Source organism: Erythrolamprus reginae, chromosome 1 (assembly GCF_031021105.1).
Source record: "Erythrolamprus reginae isolate rEryReg1 chromosome 1, rEryReg1.hap1, whole genome shotgun sequence".
NCBI lineage: Eukaryota > Metazoa > Chordata > Lepidosauria > Squamata > Dipsadidae > Erythrolamprus > Erythrolamprus reginae.
Window position 1 is genome coordinate 57,368,799 of NC_091950.1, and position 27,191 is coordinate 57,395,989.

The window sequence follows — 27,191 nt, forward strand, 5'->3', positions numbered from 1 at the left end:
GCATGGATGTTTTCCTTTTGCATGGATGCTAGAACCATCATTATTTATTTAATTTGTATCCCAATTACTCTAGTCAGTTAATGCCATTCAAGATCAGAACAATCACTTGCAAAGAATATTTAAAACATATTCTTTCCTCACTTCAATTGCTATTTGGCATGGGAGGGTGGGAGATTACGATCAGAACTATGATTGAATAGGAAAAAGTCCTTAATTGTTTTGCAAAAGACAGGAAATAACTTTTCTTTATTCACTTGTTGTACTCTAATGCCAATGTAAACTGTAAGGATTCCCACAGTTTACATCAGACATTAAAAATACATTTTTAAAAGAATAATATTTTCTAAAGTATAATGAAAGAATTGCCAATAGCAAAAAACAAAGTGATTTATCTGGTAAATTTTTTATAGTTGATTTCCTTTATAGAAATATGCTTTCTTTCTTATCATTACTAAGTTATCAGTAGTATGTTTATTTCTGTTGTTCAATAAAGTGCAGAATTCCAACTGCCACAGTTCTTCAATAAGTCATTGAGGTTACTATTCTTCAGCTATAATTGAGTTTGTTCAACACCTAAAATAGTGGAACTGTGCAAAGAGTTGAATCCCTTTAATGTGGCTCCAGCCAACCATAATGTTTGGCTGCACTCTGTTGGAGCAAGGAAAATAGATTTTCCTCAAAATAATATTTATATTAACACATGTCATGATTTATCTATATATATATATTATAAAACTATTTCAAGTTCATTCATTTGCATCAAAAGTAAGCCTGAAATATATGTGGATGTACACAATATTATATTTATGGAATGTTTATTTATTTTATTTATTTATTAGATTTGTATGCCGCCCCTCTCCGTAGACTCATGTTTAATTAAAATATTAACGAATGTATCAAAGAGAGTATAGAAGAGAAATATAGGAGTAAAATATAACTATATTATATATTATAAATATATAATATAGAGAATAGCAGAAAATATAAGAGATAGAAGAGATAGAAGAGATAGAAAAGATATAATGGATAGAAGAGATAGAAGAGAAGATATATGAGAAACTCCCAGCCTTCCACCACTGGTTCACAGAACCAGGCTGAACCGCAAGCAACCTATCACTGGGCCATGTCCACTTGCTGTTGGAACAGAGTTCTTTTCAGGTGGGGAGTGGGAGTAGAATGTCTAACTCCTTAGTATCAGAGTGTGCTAACAATAATATAAGAAATAACTAAGGATCCAATGGTCATTTTGAAAAGTCCTTTCTTAGCTAGCACCTAGAAGCCAAGAGGAACATATGTGCCAAATTTCAAGTTTGTAGGCTTTACAGTTCTGGAGATTTTGTGATGATGAATGAATGAATAAACAAACAAACAAACAAACAAACAAACAAACAAACAAACGAATATACTCTACTAACCTGCCCAGCAAAGATTCCACAGACACCAATAATGCAGAGTATATTGAAAACGGCAGAACCAACAATGGTTCCAACTCCTACATCACCATGAGTAATAAACACACCTGGTTAAATAGATAAAAAGAGAAAGAGTGGTGAGAGATTTAGCTTTCCCTGTGATTAGAAAAAAATGGAAATTTATTACTTATGTCTCATGTCCAATGTGGCAGTTAGTGCAGTCAATTCTATAAAAAAGCAGTGACCTCTCTTTCCCAAGGTAGACATTTGTGAAGTATCTTTAATGAGGATTCCAACCCTGAAGTGGTTGATAAGGGTGTATTTGATGGCCTAAATAGAGTAACTCTATGATTCCCTGAAAAAAGTAACTTTCTAGACTGAAAAAGGAAAGGGAGTATACTATGGAAGTGACTGGCAATCTCACAGGTCTTCCCAAGTAATCCACTTGTCTATCAGGCCTCCATATACGGTGTGCTCTTTCTAGCTGTTTGTTACACAGAAAGTTTTATAAAACTTAATTGAACATGGGAGAAGGATGTCATGACCACTCGGGATCTTCAACTTATGACCACAATTGAACCCAAAATATCTGTTGTTAAGTGAGACATTTGTTAAGTGAATTTTGCCCCATTTTATGATCTTTCTTGCCACAGATGTTAAGTGAATCACTACAGTTGATAAGTTAGTAACATGGTTGTTAAGTGAATCTGTCTTCCCCATTGATTTTTCTTGTGGGAAGGTTGCCAAAGATGATCACATGACCTTAGGATAAAGCTATGGTCATATGTATGAACCTGCTACCAAGCCTCTGCATTTTGATCACATGATCATGGCGATGCTACAAAGATCGTAAGTGTGAAAAGTGGGCATAAGTCACTTTTTTCAGTGCTGTTGTAACTTTGAAACAGTCACTAAATGAACTGTTTTAAGTCAAAGATTACTTGTACCATCCCCGTGGCTTCTACATTGAGTAGATGGGAAAGTGTATAGAATTGCACCTTCTCTTTCCTTTGCCCCAATTATTATTTGGTTCCATTAGCACCAGGAGGAAACTGTCTCTAAGCAAAACTGCTTCACAGGGACAAGAATGAAATAGAGACATTTTTGTGTACACAAGTAGAGCCTTGGTGGTTAGAGTGCAATACTGCAAGCTGCTTCTGCTGACTGCTGGCAGTGGTTCACCAGTTCAAATATCACCAGGCTCAAGGTTGACTCAGCTTTCCATTCTTCCGAGTTCAGTAAAAGGAGGACCCAGATTGTTGGGGGCAATATACTGACACTGTAAACCGCTTAGAGACGGCTGTAAAGCACCATGAAGCGATATATAAGTCTAAGTGCTATTGCTATTGCTTGTGCACGAAAGTACCTTGCCTGGAAACCTTTTCAGATGGCTTGGTCTTTACTGGTATTTATACTATAGGATGGGGAAGGAAGACAAATGAATATATTAACTATGGAGACCAGTTGGGCTCTGCAAGGGTATCGCATACAATAGCCAAGCCCTTCATGGCATCGGACCAGAATATCTCTGGGACCGCCTTCTGCCGCATGAATCCCAGCAACCAGTTAGGTCCCACAAAGTTGGCCTTCTCTGGGTCCCGTCAACTAAACAATGTCGTCTGGCGGGACCCAGGGGAAGAGCCTTCTCTGTGGCGGCCCAGACCCTCTGGAACCAACTCCCCCCGGAGATTAGGATTGCCCCCACCCTCCTTGCCTTTCGTAAACTCCTCAAAACCCACCTCTGCCGTCAGGCATGGGGGAATTGAAATATCTCCCCCAGGCCTATATAGTTTATGTGTGGTATGTTTGTGTGTATGTCTTGCTTTTTAAATAAGGTTTTTTTTAGATATTTTAAATATTAGATTTTTTATACATTGTTTTTATTATTGCTGTAAGCCACCCCGAGTCTACAGAGAGGGGTGGCATACAAATCTAAATAATAATAATAATAATAATAATAATAATAATAATAATAATAATCTATAATCTATAATAACAAGCAAATGTATACTTGGTAGAGAGATACACAAGTCTATTATTATAATTATAAACATGACAGACAGGAAATTATTTATAGGCATAATCAAATTAATTGCATTTAATGTATATTTGACAGATATAAAGTCAAATATAATTATTTTCCTGAACTCATTCACACCCTAGTAAACCATAACCAGCTATTCTTTAGTGGAAATGGAAGACTCCTAACAAAATCCAAAGTAACCACTGGTACAGTTATGCTAAAAATCATAGAAAATTAACTATAGAGTAGCTGTTTTTGTGATCTGCCTCTGGAAAGAATTTACATATCTTGTATAAAACACTTACCTATGACTGATGCAAATAACTCAGGGGTTGAACTTCCAGCAGCCATGAATGTGGCTCCTGCAACATCTTCACTCAGATGTAGTTTCTGGGGGAAAATAAAGAGAATAATTCAACATTTGATTAGGTGTAGCCCAGCTTAAAGAATCCGTACTATTGTTTGAGACGTTTAAGGAGATTCTCATTCTCTCTCTTTCTCACTCTACCCTTCTCCCCCTCTCTCTTTGTGATAGAATGGTTCATCTCTCAGAAGTAATCATTTTATATCCCCCGCTTTTTATTAATATAACCAGAAAGAGCAACATGTTCAAAATCCATGTACACAGTGTGTTGTCTGGTTACAATTCTTTAATAATAATAATAATAATAATAATAATAATAATAATAATAATAATAATAATAAAAATAAAAATAATAATAATGATGATGTTCTCTAATAGTAATCTCATAATAACAAAAAACATGGTAATGTTAATACTAATCAGAATTAATCAAAATTAATGTTACAGTAATCAACCCTAATACAGGTAGTAAAATTAATTTTTCCCTTATATCTTTACAGGTTCTAACTCTTATCTAACCCTGTTTCTCTTACTTAACCATCGATAAAACAGATCTCATACCTCAAAATATTCAGTGTCTTCCTTTTCTTTAATTTCAAATGTTAATTTATTCATTTCTGCACATATAAAATTTCTAAAAACACAATTCTGGCAGCTGTTAATACATGTATTCAGCGGTGGGCTACGAGTCGGAACACTAAATTGTACTCAATGTCATGGCTCATAAGTTCTTGCGGGACCAGCGCTATTTTGCATGGAAGAAGCAAAATCATGCACGGAACCGCAAGTGGGCCCATGTTTCGGTGAGGTTTTTCTGCTTCCATGCATACTGAAATACGGGTGCACCTGTGGCTCCATGCACAATTTTGCTTCCTCCACCGGTGCAGCAGCAAAATCGTGCTGTTCCCGCAAGAACTTACAAGCCGCGGCGGTGAGCGCAATTTAGTGTTCTGGCTCGTAGCCCACCACTGCATGTATTATTAAATATGCATTCCTTTTATTGCATTTGTCTGATATGATGCCCAACAGAAATATCTCCAGTTTTAAATCTATGTGTTCCTTTATCTTTTTTTCTAGTCAGGTGTGTATTTTAGTCTAGTATTTTTTTGCTTTCAGACATGTGTACCATATGTGGCAATAGGACCCTGCATCTAAGGAGATTCTCGATCTTTGTTTGAGATTGGGTTGTTTGAGGGTTTAAACATCTTTCAGAATAGAACTCAAGAAATGGGAGCAAGCTATCTATAATAGGACCATATCTTAACAACCTGAGGACTTATTTGGTCAGCCTGCATCCCTGCAAGGTATCTCTCTCTTAGCATATAACAAGCTGATTTAGAAAGGTGAAAATTAGTTTCACATACCTCACAAATTTTTTCTAAAGATGGAACAAAGAAATCATCGCATACAATAGCCAAGGCATAGAACATATACAGAGCCTGTAGAAAAAACACACAACAGATATATTCATTAAAGTATTACAAAATAAACTAGATACAAGTAATATAGGATCCAAAAATACTGGCAGCCTCATACAGTCTTTTGCATCCTATTGCATCTTTAAACTAGAAAATGTTCAATCTAGACATTCTTTGGAAGTAGCCCCATCTCTAATGTTAAGTGGCTAAATGGAATGCAAAATTAAGCTGGGTTTTGTTATTATACTGTACTGCTTTTCAAGTCAGAAAGGTTTCTCAAGATTGATCTTTTTTTAGAAAAAAAAGCAAAGATGAAATTTATTTATTTATCTATTTATCTATTTATTTATCTATCTATTTATCTATTTATTTATTTATTTATTTATGTTTGTATGTTTGTTTATTTATTTATCTATTTATTATCTATCTATCTATTTATTTATTTATTTGTTTGTTTATTTGTTTATTTATTTATTTATTTATTTATTTATTTGTATGCCGCCCCTCTCCGTAGACTCGGGGCGGCTAACAACAATAATAAAAGTAGCATATAACAAATCTAATATTTAAAATAACTTAAAAAACCCTTATTAAAAACCAAATAAGCACACACACAAACATACCATGTATAAATTGTATAGGCCTAGGGGGAAAGGATATCTCAGTTTCCCCATGCCTGATGACAGAGGTGGGTTTTAAGGAACTTATGAAAGGCAAGGAGGGTGGGGGCAATTCTGATCTCTGGGGGGAGCTGGTTCCAAAGGGCCGGGGCCACCACAGAGAAGGCTTTTTCCCTGGGTCCCGCCAATCGACATTGTTTTGTTGACGGGACCTGGAGAAGGCCAACTCTGTGGGACCTAACTGGTCGCTGGGATTCATGCGGCAGAAGGCGGTCCCGGAGATATTCTGGTCCGATGCCATGAAGAGCTTTATAGGTCATAACGAACACTTTGAATTGTGACCGGAAACTGATCGGCAACCAATGCAGACTGCGGAGTGTTGGTATAACATGGGCATATTTAGGAAAGCCCATGATTGCTCTCGTAGCTGCATTCTGTAAGATCTGAAGTTGTCAGAAATATAAACCAAAATCTTTAAGGAGCAACAATAAAATAGAGTAGTAGATCTGAAAGAGTAGTAGATCCTTGGAACAAACTTCCAGCAGCCATGGTAGATAAATCCACAGTAACTGAATTTAAACATGCCTGGGATAAACATATATCCATCCTAAGATAAAATACAGAAAATAGTATAAGGGCAGACTAGATGGACCATGAGGTCTTTTTCTGCCGTCAGACTTCTATGTTTCTATGTTTCTAGAGCAAAGTTTAAAAACTTTAAGCAGATGGTAAGGGCCCACTTGCAGGCAATGTTTTGATGTCCAGAGGCCACAGATGCAAAGTAGGTTGAATCATAGCAATTAAATGAGGAAATAACTTTTCTTGGATGAATTTGCCCTGAACAAATCTTGGTGATTTCCCCCCCCCCCACTCTGTTAATCTAATGGATCCAGCTAGCGAAAAACAAAATTCAGAGGAGGAACAAATTATATGAGTTGAGCTTTGGATTTGAACCAGTTTGAAGGTTGTAAATTGTCTTCTAATTTATTTAAATATATTAGATTCATATATATTATGGATCCATAAGTGAGTTGCCAATCTTCAGAACATTTTTATTTCTATCCTATTCTTCCTGCAATAACTTTAGGCTATTTTGCTTTTCTCTTAAAGAAGCTAATACCATTCCGTTAAATCTAATCTTTGCCTGAATAAAATGTACATTCCACAAGCCTTCTGGAAGAGATGGATATGAATAGGTCCCCCATGTCCCATTCATGTTGGAGGCACCATCTGGGTGGAAAGGATTAGTGATATCTTCATTGCGCGGGGCACATCCGTGGGGGGTCCTTTCAAGTCCTCTTCAAGGAGGTGCAGCAAATGAATGGAGGGCCATCCCAACACACAGCAGCACTCAGGTCTTGAAAGTGGGATGGGAAACCTCCAACTTAGCATCCTAACTATGTGAGCCACCATATTCAATGTAAATAAGTAAATTGAGGAGTATATTTTGAACATGCTTCAAAAGTTCCTAGGAATACTTACAGCAAGAATATGAAGCGATATTGCTCCTTGCTGCCTTTCTTTGTTTTTGAAAAAATCCGCAGGAAATTCATGAATTGCTGAAATAGAAAATATATATAGATATTGAAACTGTTTAAAAACTTTAGAAGCCAAAAAATGTTTGGATTAGCTGCACGTTGCTTTTCTGGAAGAGAAATAATATACCTGAAATATAAATAACCACAAATGCAATTAACTTTACAAAAGGAGACATTATAGCTTCAGTCAGGGGTCAGTTCCACTTACCTTCACCACCGGTTCTCATCACAACATCTTTGCATCCCCAGCAGGTCACACTAATAGTTCAAATGATCTGGTCCAAACTGGGAGGAAACCACCCCTGGCTTCAGAGCAAGAACACATTGGGTCTGGTTTTAAGGCACAAGCTAGAAATCAGGAGACTGTGAGTCCCAGCCTTGCCTTAGCCATGAAGACCAGCTGGGTGACTTTGGGACAGTTATTGTCTCTAAGCCCAACTCACATCACAGTGTTGTTGTTGTGGGGAAAATAAGGAGGCGGATGTATTGGATTCATTCAATGCCTTGGGTTATTTGCAAAAATAATGAAGGCAGTATAAAAATAAATAAATAAAATGTGAGATACAAATAAAATAAGGAAAGATAAACAATCTTTATGCAAAAATTTTCCTCCCAATTTGTGGACTAGTGTGAATCACATTTGTCGATCTGCAGGTCTAAATTACAAGTCAACTTTCTCCTATCTGTAGCTACATTTCTGACAAAACTTAGAAACCTGTGATTACAGCTGTTTTTGTCCCCTAGATTTCTAATGGCTGCAAAGAAAAGTTATTGCTCTAAGATTTGCTTGTATTTCATGAGGACATTTGAGTTCCACCAAAGTGAATTACAGACACTGAGAGCTGTTAGCACAGATTCTTTTGCTTATCTCCCAGCATAGCAGCTATTACTATGGACTATCTAAACAGTATGACTTCCCCACCATCTCTGCAGGTGCTCGACTATGATGGAGCTGTATTTTAGCAAGATATGGAAGCCACAGATGTTCCCATCCTCTGCTTTATATCATGGTTGCAAATCAAGACTTCTCCCCCCCGCCCAGACCACTTTGTATGTTTCTTTCCTCTCTTTTCTGGAATTATTGACTTTTTCTTAACACTGGCAGACATTTGAGTGCCGATAAACTTGGGGAACTATCTTGAAATTGGGGATCATTCTGCATCTTGTAATAAGGCTTTCAAATGTATCTCCAGAAGCATTTATGCTCCTCATTTGATTTATGACAACACCTGAAGTCTTCTTGATGCATTGACAAGTAGAATATGTGGAGGATGAAGGAGAAACATGCTGCAGTCCTTTCCTTATCAACTATATTAACTGAGGGTCCCTAAGGAGGATGTGGCTGTATGCTGATGACTATAGTCACGATCCTCCAAGAATGCAGACTTCATGCACTAAGTAAATATCCCTCCATGGTGTCTATGGAGAGTTTCAGTCGTCCAGATCATGGTTATCTCAAAGATGCTTTTTCAAAAGGCAACTGGAGTATGTTTTTCCTTTGAGGAGGAGGAACGTGTTTTGCTTCTCATCCAAAAAGCTTCATCAGGGGCTATGGTGGTACAGTGATTAGAATGCAGTATTGCAAGCTGATTCTGCTGACTGTTGATTGCCAGCAGTTAAATTCTCACTGGCTCATATTTGATTCAGTCTTCCTCCTTTTGAGGTTGGTAAAATGAGGACCCATATTGGGGACAAAATGCAGGCTGTAAATCACTGAGAGGGCTGCAAAGCACTATGAAGTAGTACCATATTTTTCGGCATATAAGACACACTGGTAAAAGACATACCAAGGAAAAAAGACCTTTGCCTCCTAGCAATTTGCCAAACAGCAAACATATGAAATACACTGTTCGATGTGTATTTTTGGGCATGTGTGCCTGACCCATAGAAATTTGGATAAATATACTGTACATTATGGCAGTATATTAATCCCAGAATGTTTTTTTTTAAATATAATCACACTAACTCCTCCCAATTATTTAAATAGATCTACTTCAAACATGACTAAGTCAGGGTTTAACTCAGCTGCCTTATCTTAATACTAATACATAATACAAAAACAGGACATTTCAGATTATACTTTTACAGATCTTTAAAATTGATGTGGCTTTCTGGAAGTATTCTCTGCTATTGAAAAGAAGATACAATAGCACTGTCTGTATCTCTTCAGATGAAGCATTTATTTTAAAAAGCTTCTTCATTTTGTTAAGTTGTCTAGAACAATAATAAATCAGTCTTTAAAAAATAAATCTAAAAATTTGAACATCCTATAGGCATTGACTTACCTCCATGCAGCAAAAAACAGCCAGTTTCAGCAGTTGCTTCTCCCTGCAGCAATTTGCCTGTGCAGTTTTCATTTCGCTTTCATTTTACTACTTGGGCTTGTCGGCAACTTCAATCAATCAGCTGAGTGTCGAGAGGCAGATAATCAGTGGCTTGTGCTAATCAGGCTCTGCTGCTGTTTGCTGCAAGGAGGTAAATTACTCTTTGAAGGATGGCTGGGTGGGGCTACATTCGGTATATAAGATGCACCCACGTTTTCACCCTCTTTTGGGGGGTAAAAAGGTGTGTCTTATACTATGAAAAAACTGAGCGCTATTGCTATCAGGACTAATGAAGCTTTTTGGATGAGAAGCGAAACATATTCTTCTTCCTCAAGGGAAAAACATAGTCTAATTGCCTTTTGAAAAAGCACTTGTGACATATCCCTCCATGGTCTTTTTGTGGCAAGAGGAGAATCTGTAAAGAGCTTGTTTGTACACCTGCACATTTGGAAGAAAGGAAGAGACCTTCCTTTTCAGGGATAGAATTACAAAAACAAGACTTATCTGGTTTTGTTAACCACCAGTTTTTAAAACTGCCAACTGCTAACCACTGTTTCTAAAAAGTTCAGGGTTAGTCTCTGTTCTGTCTGGGTTTTCCCAGACCTCCACACCCACTGAAAAACAGCCAGACACTCTGGTAAAATCCAAAAGTAATTTATAGCAGGAAAAAATAAGCACACAGGAAAACCTGTCTTCACAGCAGACAGGTTACAATACTTTACAACAGGGTCCTGATGTCCAGTCAATTCCAAAAGCTTCTTGCTGGCACACCCCCCCAAGGTTTCAAGAGTCCAAGGCACAAACCAGGATTGTAGCCACCAAAGTTCACAAACAGGTCTCACGAATCTCCAAGATAAAACTCCACAAGCCAGGAAGGGTGGGGCCGCCTTTTATCCTTTCCCAAGCACCACACCCAAACCCAGCTGCGACCCCTAATGCTGGAAATATCTGGCCAATTGCGTTCTTCTCTCGTTAGCTCTCCTCTGTCGCATATCTATGAAGTCACTAGCATCTTCCCCCAGGGAATCCAGGCTGCTTGCTGGGGAGAGCTCCCCCTGGTGGAACTCTGGCTGTCCTTCATCTTCAGCCTGGGATTCAGCTTCTTCATCAGTCTGCCCCTCCTGGTCCTCAGCCTCTGAGCCGGACACCGACAGCAAATCAGCCATTCCCGGAGGGGTCCCAGGCTGAACCACAACAGTCTCCAGGATTTCTGGAATCCTAACCAAAAGATACTAAATAAAGTCATGCTAATGATGCCAACTACATTAAAGAACTGAATAATTTATAATGTAGTCTGGAGCATTGCTGATAAACCACTCCAAAATTCAATAAGGCAATAGGGAACAGCACATAAAATGTTATTTAAATATAAATCTGACTTTTTCCTGTTGCATTTTTTATGCTCATTGGCCAAATGCCAACTCTTCCAAAACCATAAAAGCCAAGCTATGTCTTTACAAGTCAATTTTATTCAGTATAGTTTTTCAACTGCTAGTAAGCCACAATATGGTCTTCTCTTAAAATATAGTAACTCTTGTCTTCTTCTCATATGCCATTTTTATCTGTAAAGAAATCCTTCAAGTCTTGTCATTTCAATCCCAATTAGCAAAATTCCATTAATAATTATCAGAGATAACAACGTATTTATTTTAACTTTGACCAAATAATCTAACTTATATTCCTTCCTTTTACTTTTACAAATCTCGATATTTGGTCTTTTCAAACAATGTCCTAGGATTTGATTTTTGTATTATTATTTCTCTTGGTCCCTTCACACCTATTTCTTCAAAGTGTTAACAAGTCTCTTTTGCAAACCCAAAATAGGAATATTATCCTGATTACTCTCTTGGTTTTTAATTTGTATATCTTTTTTATTATTAAGACATTATCTGGTTTCTTTTCTCTGTCCAGTTTCTTTTTCCATATCATTCTTGTAGCTTGTAGGAGATGACCAGGTTGAGTCCAAGGAAGGGGTCAAATGTATCATCAGTCTCAGGTCCCTTCCTGCTCACAGGAAATCTGAGTTCAGGCCATTTTAAATTCCATTGACACTTATCAATTACACATTTGCGTTGATCATTAGTAGTTCAGATTCTTGTAGAGAGCATAAGCTTGGAATAAAACTTTATATTTATTTGAACTGCCCGGACTTCCTATTTTCTCATGACTGACAGTCATTTTTAAATCCACTTTCAGTTCAGTTTCAAATTTCTAAGATAAAACTTGTTCCCCTTTCATAATATCTTGTTTATTTTATCTATAGAAACAGACACTTTTGAGGGCATTATTCAAACGTATCCTTCAATATGCCGGCTCTGTTAAAAAGTGCTATTGCTAACTTGTTGTAAGCAACCCTGAGTCTAAGGAGAAGGGCGGTATAAAAATCAAATAAATAAATATAATCAATATTAAAATGCTGTTTAAAATTTTGTATTCCTAAGTCAAGTTTCAGTATTCTTTTCCTTTAGCTGTAATTTTTAGTTCCTTCTAGTTCCCTCTAGTGTCCAATTTTTAAAACTTTACTTTAAAAAAAAGTCAGACAAAGGCTTTTTCCCATGGGATGGATTTTTATAGTTAATTTCAAAATCTTATTGCAAATTTATCTGGATCCTTAGTAACTTTTTAAAATCCAAGTTTAAAATCCAAGTAACTTTTTAAAATCCAAGTTTTTTGCTGTTTATTAAAAAAAAATCTTAAGTCCTTCAACTTGTATTTAAAACTACTTTTGGTAAGGAAACTCGCTCAACTCAATGCTGTAAAATCTGAAGATCCAAAGGTTCTTAAAAGCTGAAAAGCAGTAAAGAAGCAATTTCCTAAAGTGATTAGAAAACGTAGTATAAGGACCCAATGTCCTTTTTGATGGCATCAAATATGGTTTCAGCAAAATGGATGTTTGTCATCTCCCAGAACTCTAAGCCCACTAGAGACTGCAGTCTTGTAGTCTCCTTGCAAGGTGAAACTATCTGGAACATTTGTGGGTGATTTCAAGTGCTCTTTTTGTCCAGAAAAGAATTATGACAAACTGGTCTACCTATCTGTTCTGTCGGGCTCTCTGGTAGACTCCTCCCAAAAATTCACAGGTACAAATTTCAGACACACACACGTTTGAAAATTCAAAGCAATGTTCTTTATAATGAAAATTCACTTAAACCAAGCCCTCTTTTGGTATAGCAAAGAGCACTCATCTCCAAACAAACTGGTAATTTGTACAAGTCCCTTATCAGTTCTGTGATACTTAGCTTGCAGCTGTGAGGTAATTCACAGTCCTTCTTTCACAAAGTGAAACACACTTTATCTATCTATCTATCTATCTATCTATCTATCTATCTATCTATCTATCTATCTATCTATCCATCCATCTATCTATCTATTAGATTTCTATGCCGCCCCTCTCACTTTGCTCTGGTTTAGTTTCAAAGTGGGGAAAAATCAGCACACAAAAGGTCAAAGTCAGTAAAGCAGTCCTCCACAATGGCCAAACCCACAGGCTGCTATTTATAGCAGCCTCACTAATCACCACAGCCCCACCCAACCACAGGTGGCCTCATTTTCTTTGATAATAATCTCTCAGTTGTTGTTGCCTATGCATTGCTCTCCGCATGCGTGGCTGTATCATTAACTCTTGTTCTGAATCTAAGGAGGAGCTAGATAATTGATCTCCTTCTGAGCTGTCTGCCACACTCTCCTCCTCCCTGTCACTCATGTATTCTTGGTCAGAGGAGCCTTCATCAGCAGATTCCACCAGGGGCAGAACAGGCCTGCAGCATGTGGATGTCTCCCCCATATCCACAGTCCTTGGGGCAGGAGCTGGGCCAGAGCTAACCACAACACCTACCACTCTTAATTTTGTTTGTGATTGTAAGCTCTGCTTTTAGCAGAACCATCTTCAGTTCTCCATTTCTTCCCCAGAAATCAATTGCTTCATGTTCCACACATGATAGAAGTCAGCTTGATTTAGTCACATATGCTGCCTCCAAGTATAGAAAACTGCAAAATCCAGGGAACTTTAGAATCTCATTGGTGTTCCAATATTGGAAGTTTTAAAGAAGAGACTGGATAAATGGTACAGGGCAGTGATGATGAACCCTTTTTTGCTTGGGAGCCAAAAGGGCGGGTGAATGTGCAATAGCATGCACGCACATGCCCAGACCCATAATGAAATGTCCTTCCTCCGTGCATGTGTGCACAACACCCTCTGCACTTTTCTGAACTTTCAGTAGGACCATTGGGTCTGTTTTTTGCCACCCACAGGCTCCAGAGGCTTTCCTAAAACCTGGGGAGGGTGAAAACAGCCTTCCTCACCTGCCAGAAGGCCGAATATCAGCTGGCCATGCATGTTGGAGCTGACATAGAGCAATGTCTCATGTGCCTTCAGATATGACTCTGTGTGCCACCTGTGGCACACATGCCATGGGTTTGCCATCACAGGTATAGGGTTTCCTACCTGAGGAGGGGGTTGCCCCCACCCTCCTTGCCTTTCGTAAACTCCTTAAAACCCACCTCTGCCGTCAGGCATGGGGGAACTGAGACATCTCCCCTTGCCTATGTAGTTTTATGTATGGTATGTTTGTGTGTATGTATGCTTTTTAAATAATGGGGCTTTTAGACTTTTAATATTAGATTTGTTACTGTATATTGTTTTATCACTGCTGTGAGCCGCCCCGAGTCTGCGGAGAGGGGCAGCATACACATCTAATTAATAATAATAATAATAATAATAATAATAATAACAACAACTATTATTATTATTATAGACATGATGCTGTGGTGCACATGATCCACTGGAACTTGTGCCGGAACTACCATTTACCAGTGGCAAAGAACTGGTGGGATCATAAGCCCGAAAAAGTGGTCGAAAATGAGCAAGCAAAACTACTGTGAGACTTCTGACTTCAGACTCACTGAATTCTGAAGCATAACACACCAAACATCCTGATTGTGGAGAAAAAGAAAGCATGGATCATCGACATCGCAATCCCAGGGGACAGCAGAATTGAGGAGAAGCAGCTAGAGAAATTAGTGAAATACGAAGATCTAAAAATCGAGTTGCAATGACTCTGTCATAAGCCAGTGAAAGTGGTTCCAGTGGTACTTGGCATGCTGGGCGCAGTGCCAAAGGATCTCAGTGAACATTTGAAAACCATCAGAATTGACAAAATCTCCATCTGTCAATTGCAAAAGGCCGCTTTACTGGGATCGGCAAACATAATTCACCGCTACATCACGCAGTCCTAGGTGCTTGGGAGGCGCCCGACTGTTGATGAAATACGAAATCCAGCATAGTGATCTCGTTTGCTGTGTTGTACTGACATAATAATAATAATAATAATAATAATAATAATAATAATAATAATAATAATAATAATAATAATAATATCATAATCTCCAAGGTCCCTTCCAATTCTGTTATTCATCTTTCTTTTAAAATGAAGAAAATACATCAAATTCCCAAGTGTCATCATGCTGAAATATAATGAATTGAAGTAAACACTTAAAACAAATGGCTCCCCCCCACACACACATGCCCTCCACACACAAAAACCTCTCTTCTGTGAACTTTCTTGGGCCCAGGAGAAAATGTTATTGACCATGATCACTTTTTCTGCTTTCAAACTACTAAACACACACATGCTTTGAGCACAGCTGGAAAGAGATTGTAGGAAACTGTAAAAGGTTGAGAAACTGCTGATGGCACCATAATGTTCAAGAGATGCCATGCATTTTCACAAAATGAATGCTTGTTCCTGAAAAGCTGAGGGGGATAATCTATAAAGCAGCTGTTGACGTGCAGTAATCTTCAGTGGGTGTTGTCAATTTTTCAAAACAGGCAGAATTGTTCCATGTTACATAAAGCTTATGTTATTCAATCAAGCAGCTCCTTTAAATCCCTTGCAGTAGACCCCTGTCTCCTTGAATCCAGTGCCACTCTTTTCAAAGTGACCTGCTATTGTGAGGCATTGTCATAATTGGTACCAGAGGAAAGAGGATCCAGCCAGCAAAATTCTCTGGGGGTCTTTCTAGTCTTTAACTGGCCAGCCCTTTTGAAATCTTGAAATGATGCATCCTGAAATTAATGTTGTTATAACATTTCTTATTACGGCCGAGGGATGTCTAAATAAGTGATAAACACTGTTTATTATAAAAAGCTACAATGTGTCTTCTGTGGATTTGATCTGACTTTCCTCTCTACCTGAAAGCAGATTTTGTTTTGCTCCCATCAAATATTATTGCAATAACGGCAGCTTTTCACCTGTATGAATATTAACAGAGTTCATTTAGGGCCACTAACTAAGAGGTAAACTCAGTTCTTGCATTTAACCTCACCCCCTTATCATCACCCTCCTATCTGGGCCTCAATGAGGCACTACTGGGATCACTTAAATGTACAAGTCTGATTGTTATTAGAGAGGAAATGTTTTTCTCTCATATAAATTTGCAAACAGCTTTATAATTTATTTGTGTAACCTGTTTGTATATTGTCTTGATATCACTGTAACCATCATTTCTGTTCTATAGGAATGAACAGAGGAAAAAATGACAGTATTAACAACAATGCCTTCAAAATCATGATAAGAAGAAAGGGAAAAATAAAGGCCTGGAAATGATATTTTCAAACAATAACCAAAGTCTTTGTTTTTTTCTCTGAAGAAAAACTGCTGAATTCAAATGCTGACAAACATGTCAACCATCCACAGTTGCAAGTGGTTTGCAATTTAGTGGTAGTCTTAAAGAGAATCTTTTTAGTCCAGCACCATGGCTGAAATATCTTGTCTTGCTGGGTTCTAAATACTGGGGATATAGCTTAGGAGAAATATGCATTTTAATCTCAACTTCATCCAACAGCGTAGTTAAGCAATTCATGCTAAGAGATAAAAATTAGATAGCAGTAGAAACTTTCTAACTGCCCACTCAGTGTCACAGTTACACTATCACATAAGCAATGATTTCTTCTTTCCGAGAAGTTTTCGAACAAAGACTATACTATAGTCATCTGTCAGTGATGCTCATAGGGATTTTGCATTGAACAAGGACTGAATTAAGGTGATCAGGTCATTCCTAAATTATAATTATAGAATTCTAATCTTTGATTAAATTACATAGAAGCATAGAAACATAGAAGTCTGACGGCAGAAAAAGACCTCATGGTCCATCTAGTCTGCCCTTATACTATTTTCTGTATTTTATCTTAGGATGGATCTATGTTTATCCCAGGCATGTTTAAATTCAGTTACTATCTACCACGTCTGCTGGAAGTTTGTTCCAAGGATCTACTACTCTTTCAGTAAAATAATATTTTCTCATGTTGCTTTTGATCTTTCCCCCAACTAACTTCAGATTGTGTCCCCTTGTTCTTGTGTTCACTTTCCTATTAAAAACACTTCCCTTCTGGACTTTATTTAACCCTTTAACATATTTAAATGTTTCGATCATGTCCCCCCTTTTCTTTCTGTCCTCTAGACCAGGGGTCCCCAACCACCGGGCCGCGGACCAGTACCAGGCCGCGGGGCATGTTGCATCGGTCCGTGGAGTCAGCAGCTGCCGGCCCTCATGCCGCCACCCCCTCCCTCCAGCGCTTCGCCTCCCGCCGGGCAAGAGGCCTGGGGAGGCAGGTTCTGCCGGCCACAGGACGATGGACAGGACAGAGGGGCGGGAAGGACTGAGAGGCTCAAGCCTCTTTTGGCTTCTGCCACGGGGCGCTTTTGCGTTTTTGGCTGGGGGGAGGCAGGAGGGCCAGCCTGACCCCCTCTCTCCAGCGCTTAGCCTCCCACTGGGCAAGAGGGCTTGGGAGGCAGGTTCTGCCGGCCACAGGGCAATGGCGGGAAAGAGGGGCGGGGAGGACCAGCACCCCCATGCTTAATCCCGCCCTCAACCACACCCCTTTCCGCCCCCACCGGGCCATAGAAAAATTGTCTTGCTGAAACTGGTCCCTGGTGGAAAAAACGTTGGGGACCACTGCTCTAGACTATACAGATTGAGTTCATTAAGTCTTTCCTGATACGTTTTATGCTTAAGACCTTCCACCATTTTTGTAGCCCGTCTTTGGACCCGTTCAATTTTGTCAATATCTTTTTGTAGGTGAGGTCTCCAGAACTGAACACAGTATTCGAAATCTGGTCTCACCAGCACTCTATATAGCGGGATCATAATCAACATGAACAATGAAGCTCTATGGCCAAGCCATGAAAGTCAATTTGGAATTTTCTATTTTAATTATACACTTTTTACATTATATAGTGCAGTGTATTGTATGTAGTTATAGTGCTAAAAACGCATATTTATGACCTTCACAGCATCTCTTATAGTTGCATGTTTGTCTGTTTAGTCACTTAGAATGTATGGTCCTATGCTAGACGTGTTTTATTCTTTTTTCCCCTTCCTTGTGGAGGGAAGAGATTGAAGAGGAAGAGATTACAAGGAAGTAATACTGCACACAATGGAGAATATATATATATATACATATATACATATATACATATATACATATATACACATACACACATACACACACACACACACACACACACACACACACACACACACACACACACATATATATATATATATATATATATATATATATATATATATGTATGTAGATTGTTCTGAGTTCGGGTTTTGCCCTGTGTAATATTTTGCATGTTTATGCGACGTTTCGGTGAAATCACATCCACCATCATCAGGCTGAAGTTTCCAAGCTTCGTGCTGTTGTAAAATGGATTATTTATTTATTTGTTTGTTTGTTTGTTTGTTTGTTTGTTTATTTATTTATTTATTTATTTATTTATTTATTTATTTATTATTGGATTTGTATGCCACCCCTCTCCGGAGACTCGGGGCAGCTAACAGCAATAATAAGACAGCGTACAATAATAATCCAATACTAAAAATGATTAAAAACCCATTAATATAAAAACCAAACATACATACAGACATATCATGCATAAAATTGTAAGGCCTAGGGGGAAAGAGCATCTCAATTCCCCCATGCCTGGCGGCAGAGGTGGGTTTTAAGTAGCTTATGAACATGCAACTATGAGAAATGCTGTGAAGATCATATATTGAAAGGAATTGGCTAGAGCAGGGGTGTCAAACTCGATGTCATTGGGGGCTGCATCAGGGTTGTGTTTGACCGCGGGGGCCAGATTGATGTCACTTGTGTTGGGGATACCTGTGGTGGCCCGAGCACTCTGGCAGTGAAAACAGGCTTCGGAGCTCTGTTTTTGGCTGCAACCCTCTGCCAGTGAAAACAGAACCCATTTTTGCTGGCAGAAGCACTGCAGGCTGGTTCTTCGTTGTTTCTAGGGTGGCCCCATGGACCAGATTTAAATACCCTGTGGGCCGGATCCAACCCTCAAGTCTTTGTTTAACACCTTTGTGCTTGAGAATAAGCTGGCACATAAGGGGGAATACACCAGCTGTTTATGTAGCATGGCTTGGGGATGCCAACACCACCACATTCTTTCCAATATATATTTCCCAATGTGTGCCTGCAATTCTCTTGCAATTCCTTCTTTTTCAAGAAATGTAAATACAAACCTTAATTCCCTTCTGGCTAATTATCTCAACACTGGAGTAAAGGATGGGGGAGAAAAAGGGAAGCTGAAATAAAATTGTATGCATAGTTTTTCTATTTAGTGACTGTGTCACTTAGCAACCAAGTTGTTGATCCCAATTATGGAATTGGGACTGGAATTTTGGTTTTTGAGCAAAGCAGTTTTATGCAAGACATAATGTAACTGCTTCATTTAATGACTGCAATGCTGGCACTCCTGGTTGCAGTCATTAAGCAATTTTGGGAGATGACCAGGTTGAGCCTGAGGAAGAAGACAAATGCTTCATCAGTCCTAAGTCTCTGCGCATCCACAGCCCAGCCCACTTGAATGCCTTTGTTAACTCCCATCAGTTTCCCTTGCACATTAGTAATTCAGATCCTTGTAGAGAGCTTAAGCTTGTGATTAATCCTTCAAGCTGAATAACCTGATTCTAAAAGTTTTGGCTACCTTATTAAGGAAAGCTGTGTTGGAAAGAGAGCCTAATTGGACATGATCGGAATTATTTCCAAGCTCAGGAATTTAATATTATACTATAAGTTGTAATTTCAGCTTTTCTTAATAATTTCATGTGTTAAACTTTTAATCATGCATTTTCAGAAATTCAAATATTAGTTCCCAAGGAGCTTTAATCTTTCTGCTATTTGCAGAATATATATCCCATCTTAATTATTTTTTTACAAATAATCCGAGGCAGCAAACATATACAACACACCTCCTCTTCCTATTAAGGATGTCTGTTGATTAAGCAAGTTCTGGGAATAGAGTATCAACCAATTTGCGAAAGGTAGGGGAATCTGTCCATTTGACTGACATTTCTTTCAAATTCTTTCAGTGGTTAGCAGATGATTATTTTGATTGATATTCTTAGGAAGTATAATCACATGTCTCTAATATGCCCTGACCATACTATTCAAGGCAGCTTGCCCAGATAGTCAATTTCCAAATTTTGTTAGTCTAACAATGCATCTCTTTATCCAATCTGCTGTTTTCAGCCACTCCAGGCATGTGATATCTGCATCTCATCAGATGATCTACCCAAAATGGCCAGAGTTCACTAAGGGGATAATAATGGTCTGATACATTATATGTAGAGCTCAGGGTATACACAAAAGCTAAAGAGATACTTTTTCAAAATATTTTTAATGTGGTATTGATTTTATGATTTATTAATGTATGCATGTTGTAAATTGCAGTGTCATTTAAACCAGCAGCACTGCAATCAATCAACCAACTGATCATTGTAACCAAGAAACAAGTGGTTAAACATAAAGGATCTGTGACATGGTTTTTTTGAGGCAGAAGTAATGAATGAAAGATCTGTGAGCAAACCGGACTGACCAGAAAGGATGGAGGGACACAAAAGATGAATGCCATTAGTTTTTCTTTGATTCCAATGTTATCAATCAAAATTATCTTGTCTTTGTGCAAATTTTTGCCCTTATCTTTTTGCAAAATTAATACAAAACCATTGCCTAAATGAAACAGTGGGCAAAACTGACAGTATTGATTAAAGATGTGGCCATATATACTTTTTGAAATTGTTAATATTATATTAAATATTTCTTCTCCAGCCCACCTGAACTTCCTCAAATCTAGAGATACAATTGAAAGATACAATTGAAAGATTAAACAAAGTATAGGGACCAGGGTTATCGGCTACCTTTGGAAGTTGAAAAAGCAACCTGGAAGAAAGGACAACCCACTTCCACCTTCTTACCCAGTAAAATACCGTGCTTCCCTGAAAATAATTATATATTTTTTTGAACCCCGAAATAAGCACTTCATATTTTCGAGGAAACATGGTACATAGACACATCCATGAAACTCCAGGAAATGCTCAAACGAGACTTGACATTAATGACAAGAAATATACTGCTCAAAAAAACAAAGGGAACACTCAAATAACACATCCTAGATCTGAATGAATGAAATATTCTCATTGAATACTTTGTTCTGCACAAAGTTGAATGTGCACAACAGCATGTGAAATTGATTGTCAATCAGTGTTGCTTCCTAAGTGGACAGTTTGATGTCACAGACGTTTGATTTACTTGGAGTTATATTGTGTTGTTTATATGTTCCCTTTATTTTTTTGAGCAGTGTATATTGTACGTTGTATATTGATATTCACTAAACCTCTGGCAACCAATTCTTCTTTCCTCTTGTTAACAGGTGTCTATAGACATTCTCAGTAATCCAGATCACAGTTGTCCCAAAGGGGCTTTTTCAGCAGGCAATTGGACTTTCTGGGTTTTCTTCTCATCACTTCTCATCCAAGAAGCTTCTTCAACTTAGATTCTTCAACTTGGGATTTTGTTAACAGGATCAGTTAATTAACTTGCTTGCACAACGTGCCATGATTGAACTTCCCTGTCTCACCATAAGAAGCACATATAAGAAACATTAGAATGTTAGAATAGGACCCACAGCCCCAGGGTAACCAGGCAGACTTAATCTTTTTTTGCCGCCTGTAAATCTATAAATATATTTTTATCCAGATGGGTTTGGATAACCTGATTTGCCACTGAAGCTCATAGAGATAAGCAAAACTATGACCAATTGTTATGTTTCCCTCATTGTTTTAACTTCTGCTCAGAAATGCACTTTGCATAACTAAAAAAGTAGGCTTAGACCTGACATTGTATATAATATTTACTTGCTATGTAAGAAGGCAGGCAAGGCTCTTGGTTGTTTTTGCCACAAAATACTAACATGGAATGTCCCCATGGAATAATCAGTTTATTATTTCCAAAACAACCATCCTTTTCTTTTCCAGCCCTTAATAATATGTGAGTACCACCTGCGTTCAGACTCTGCGAAGCTAACCCCAGGTTTTAAGTACCCATTTAACCAAAGGAGAAGAGAGCTTCACAAGCTACACTAAGCCTATAATGAATGAATTCTTAGGAAGTCATTCACCATTTAGTGTTAATCAACTTCTCCGCTGTGGCAATAGTCAGTGCTGAACAGACTCCTTGTGTGATATAGCTCTTACACCACTTACACGAAGTGGATCCTTGCTTTACTTTGGAATAAACAATTTTTAATGAGTGCAGTCAAAATCAAAGTTCACTTTGTGGATGGAACAGCACAGGGTAAATTGGAGAATAAGCCTCTCCAATCTGTTTTGCTCTCTCCCCCCCCCCCTCTATTTTTCAAGCAATAGCAAGTGTTAAAACACTTAATGACAGCAATGCATTAATTCAATTTGCTTGGCTCAAGAGGAGAAATCTGGGAAGTGACTGAGGGCATAAATAGAAATAGCAATTAGAATTATATATCACTTTACAGTGCTTTACAGTCCTCTCTAAGTGGTTTACAAGCAGCATACTGCCCCCAACAATCTGGGTCCTCCTTTTACTGACTTCAGAAGGATGGGAGGATGAGTCAACCTTGAGCCTGGTGAGATTTGATCTGCCAAACTGCTGGCAATCAGTGATCAGCAGAAGTAGCCTGTAATACTGTACTCTAACCACCGTGCCACCACAGTGACCACCTGGAGAGCCTCTTGATCCAGGAATGAGTATAGCAAGGTCTTTAGATGAATCTGTGCAAAGAACTTGCTTGTAGCTGTTACCTGCTCTATGCATAGAGCTATGAATTGAAGAAAACTTTCTCAGATTGTGCACCTGTCTCAGTTGGAGAAATGCAACCTCATCCAAGACAAAAGGTGAAAAGTTCTCGAAGTCAAGAAACCTAAAAACCCAGAGCTATTCAGTCTTGTCAGGATTGAGGCTGAATCTGTTCTTCCCATAGGAACCCACAAAGCTTCTAGACATTGGGACCAGAGATTAACAGCATTGCTAAGATGGTCTGAGGCTAAGATATAAGATCCGGTATCATCAGCCGAATGATGAAACCAGCACCAAGATCAACAGGAGACTTCATGCAGATGTTAAACAGAAGTGATGGGAAGAGTAATCCCACAATCCTCCCACAATTTCCACTTTCTCCCTCCTATCAATACTGACTTGAACCATAGAGATGATCCTCATTTTCAAATCTCACATTTGATCTAGAACAGGGGTGTCAAACTCACGGTGCCACGGTGTCATCATGTGACATATCATGACTTCCCCCCCCTTTGTTAAACTGGGATGGGTGTGGCCAGTTTGTGACAAATCTAGCCCATGGGTCACGAGTTTGGCCCCCTGGTCTAAATACCAAGATTGAAGGGATCAAAACACTATCAAAAAATCAAAGAGAGCTGGGCAAATTGTGGCTATGGTTTTCCCCTACAAACAATACCAAAATTCATAAATAGTGCTCTCCCCCAAACTTTGAACTGCTCTGAGTTCCAATCTTGCTTCTACTGCATTTTACTTTATTGATATGGTACAGGAAAAGAACACTCCAGGGATTATTGAAAAATTCTCATCTGGTATCTAAAAATAAAATTTTATTTCTGTTATAACCACACTTGCTTCAGTTGGTTTACATAGACCTTGTTCTCCAGAGATTAAAGGGGAGGAAAGTATATTTACTTTAGGGAAGAAGTGCCCATAGATACAGCCGCTAAAGTCTCTTATGTATCCCCCACAATAAGACAGGGAATTAGTTAGGTATCTCCTGTGGTCCCAAAAATACAATTCTTAACTGAGAACTTTGAATACCATCATGGAAATTGCAGCATACACATTCAAAAAGGACACACCATCATTTTGCGAAGCTCTAAAGTTTGTAGAGGGATAGTAAGGGGAACAAGAAAATAAATCAAATCTTAAAAGGGAAAATTTTCAATCAGCAGTACAGCAAGGACTGAACAGGCTCAGGGGATATGGATCGTTGAGTGTGGTGGGATGGAAGGAAAATTGAACAACATAGGTTAAAAAGCAGATATTGCCATTTTATTGCACTGTACATCCCTATGAGAATGCTTCTGGATCGATACCTCATAGAGCTACCAATTAAAAATATTCCATTGCTGTTGGGTCTTCTACTGCTTAATGGATTTTTTTGTATAATTGTTTTAAAAAGAAGAAACAGTGGGAAAAATACAGAGGGAAAATAAGTAGGCCATCATAATTTTTGGAACTTCAACAAAATTCTGTGAAAAAGGAAAATTACACAGTAGGAGCCTCATCAGGACGCATCTCTGAAGCCTCTAAAATCCCTTAGTAAATACACTTTTTAAAAAAATGAATGGATTGAAATAACAAGCTGTCACAGTTATCAGAAGAAACCAAGTCATTGTTATTGATCTTGCTGCATCTACGATTTAAAAACACTCCAGTTAACAGAATAAAGTATAACCTTTTTTTATTGGCCAAGTGTGGACACACAAGGAATTTGTCTTGGTGCCTATGCTCTCAGTGTATATAAAAGAAAAGAAAAGTTTGTCAAGAACCATAAGTTATAACACTTAATGATAGTTCAGGTACAAATAAGCAATCAAATCATATTAGGAACCAGTCAATATAAATTGCAAGGATGCAAGCAGTATCGGATTCCTACCAGTATGGATAAGGATGCCGCACTGGTAGTAAAACTGGGACTGCATATGCAACTCTGGCATGCAGACACATGGGTCCCAGCAAGATTTTGCTTCTGCACTTGCGCAAAAAGCAAAATCTCATGAGCGGACACACGTGCGCATGAGATTTTCACAATTTTTTGCTTCTGCGCATGTGCGGAAGCAAAACAAATCACCAAAATCTCAGGCATGTGTCCCCTCATGAGATTTGGGCTTCCTGCACATGTGCAGAAGCAAAATCTCACTTTGGATGCACACATGCCAGAGACCCAAAGCTATGCACGCAGTGCACCAGTGGTGATGGTAGTGGCAACCCCAGCAACTACAAGCAACTAAGTTACAGTCATGCAATCATTAATGGGAGTATACAGGTGATAGGAACAATTAGAATAGAATAAATAGAATAGAATTTTTATTGGCCAAGTGTGATTGGACACACAAGGAATTTGGTTTGGTGCAGATGCTTTCAGCTGACATAAAAGAAAAAGATATATTTGTCAAGAATCATGTGGTACAGCACTTAATGATTGTCATAAGGGTCAAATAAGAAATGAAGAAACAATCAATATTAATAAAAATCTTAGGATATGAGCAACAAGTTACAGTCATACAGTCCTAAGTGGGAGGAGATGGATGATAGGAATGATGAGAAAAACTAGTAGAATAGAAGTGTAGATTTAGTAAAAAGTTTGACAGTGTTGAGGGAATTATTTGTTTAGTAAAGTGATGGCATTCAGGAAAAAACTGTTCTTGTGTCTAGTTGTCTTGGTGTGCAGGGCTCTGTAGCGACGTTTTGAGGGTAGGAGTTGAAACAGTTTATGTCCAGGATGCAAGGGGTCAATAAATATTTTCCCCGCCCTCTTTTTGACTCGTGCAGTATACAGGTCCTCAATGGAAGGCAGGTTGGCAGAAGATTAATAGTAGTGCAGACTTAGTAAATAGTTTGACAGTGTTGAAGGAATTATTTGTTTAACAGAGTGATGACGTTCGGAGGAAATACTGTTCTTGTGTCTAGTTGTTCTGGTGTCTCTATAGCATCATTTTGAGGGTAGGAGTTGAAACAATTTGTGTCCAGAATGTGGAGGGTCTGTAAATATGTTCACAGTCCTCATGAAACCTTTGCATCTCATTTGGAAATCAAGGACCCAGAGTATGGAGAAAGAATGGAGAGGCATCCACTGCAAGATGTTTGATGTCCAGTGTGAAGTTTCTACAGTCTGTGATAATTTGGGAGTCATGTCAACAGTTGGTGTTGGTCCACTGTGCTTCATTAAATCCAAGGTCAACCAGGAGATTTTCGAGCACTTCATACTTTATTTTTTTTATTTATTATTTAGATTTGTATGCCGCCCCTCTCCGCAAACTCGGGGCGGCTCACAACAAGGCATAACAAATCGTAACAAATCCAAATAAATTTAAATATTTAAAAAAGTTTAAAAAGAACCCCAATATACTAACAAGCACACACACAAACATACCATACATAAATTGTACATGCCCGGGGGAGATGTTTCAGTTCCCCCATGCCTGACGGCAAAGGTGGGTTTTAAGAAGTTTACGGAAGGCAGGGAGAATAGGGGCAGTTCTAATTTCCCGGGGGATTTGGTTCCAGAGAGTCGGGGCCGCCACAGAGAAGGCTCTTCCCCTGGGGCCCGCCAACCGACATTGTTTAGTTGACGGGACCCGGAGAAGGCCCACACTGTGGGACCTAATCGGTCACTGGGATTCGTGCGGCAGGAGGCGGTCTATACTTCCTTCCACAGACAAGCTTTATGGGGATGCTGTCTTCATTTTCCAGCAGGACTTGGCACCTGCCCACACTGTCAAAAGCACCAAAACCTGGCACAATGACCATGAGATTACTGTGCTTGACTGGCCAGCAAATTTGCCTGACATGAACCCCATAGAAAATCTATGGGGCATTGCCAAGAGAAAAAAGAGAGACATGAGACCGAACAATGCAGAAGAGCTGAACGCCACTATTGAAGCATCCTGGTCTTTCATAACACCTCATCAGTGCCACAGGCTGATAACTTCCATGCCAGGCCGCATTGAGGCATTAATTGCTGCAAAAGGGGTCCAAATACTAAGTACATATGCATGCTTATACTTTTCAAAGGTCCCATACTGTTTTATGTATAATCCTTGTTTTACTGATTGTATGTGATATTCTAATTTTCTGAGATTGTAGATTTGGGTTTTTCATGAGCTGTATCCCATAATCATCACAATTATGACAAATTATGGCTTGAACTAACTTGCCTTGCATGTAATGAGTTTCTCTCATATATTACATTTCACCTTTTAAGTTGCATTACTAATTTTTTTTGAGTTTCACCTGTAGATTCATAGAGAAAAGAATTGTTACTTCTAACTTTAAAATCTTTATATGTGCCTATGTACTCTGTATTTATTAAGAAGCAGGGCATCAAATATCCTGCTTCCAATAGGCTGTAGCTTATATC

At 38.5% G+C, this 27,191-nt stretch overlaps 1 protein-coding gene across 1 annotated transcript in view; it reads right to left on the reverse strand.

Annotated features, from left to right (window-relative positions):
• SLC24A4 (solute carrier family 24 member 4) overlaps window positions 1–27,191 on the reverse strand; it is a 150,671-nt gene that overhangs the window by 45,625 nt on the left and 77,855 nt on the right. Inside the window, exons 3-6 of the mRNA XM_070733623.1 lie at window positions 7,320–7,396; window positions 5,164–5,238; window positions 3,741–3,825; window positions 1,416–1,519 (exon numbers count right to left, since the gene is read on the reverse strand). Of these exons, the coding sequence (XP_070589724.1) occupies window positions 1,416–1,519; window positions 3,741–3,825; window positions 5,164–5,238; window positions 7,320–7,396 (341 nt within the window). The remainder of the gene's footprint in view (window positions 1–1,415; window positions 1,520–3,740; window positions 3,826–5,163; window positions 5,239–7,319; window positions 7,397–27,191) is intronic.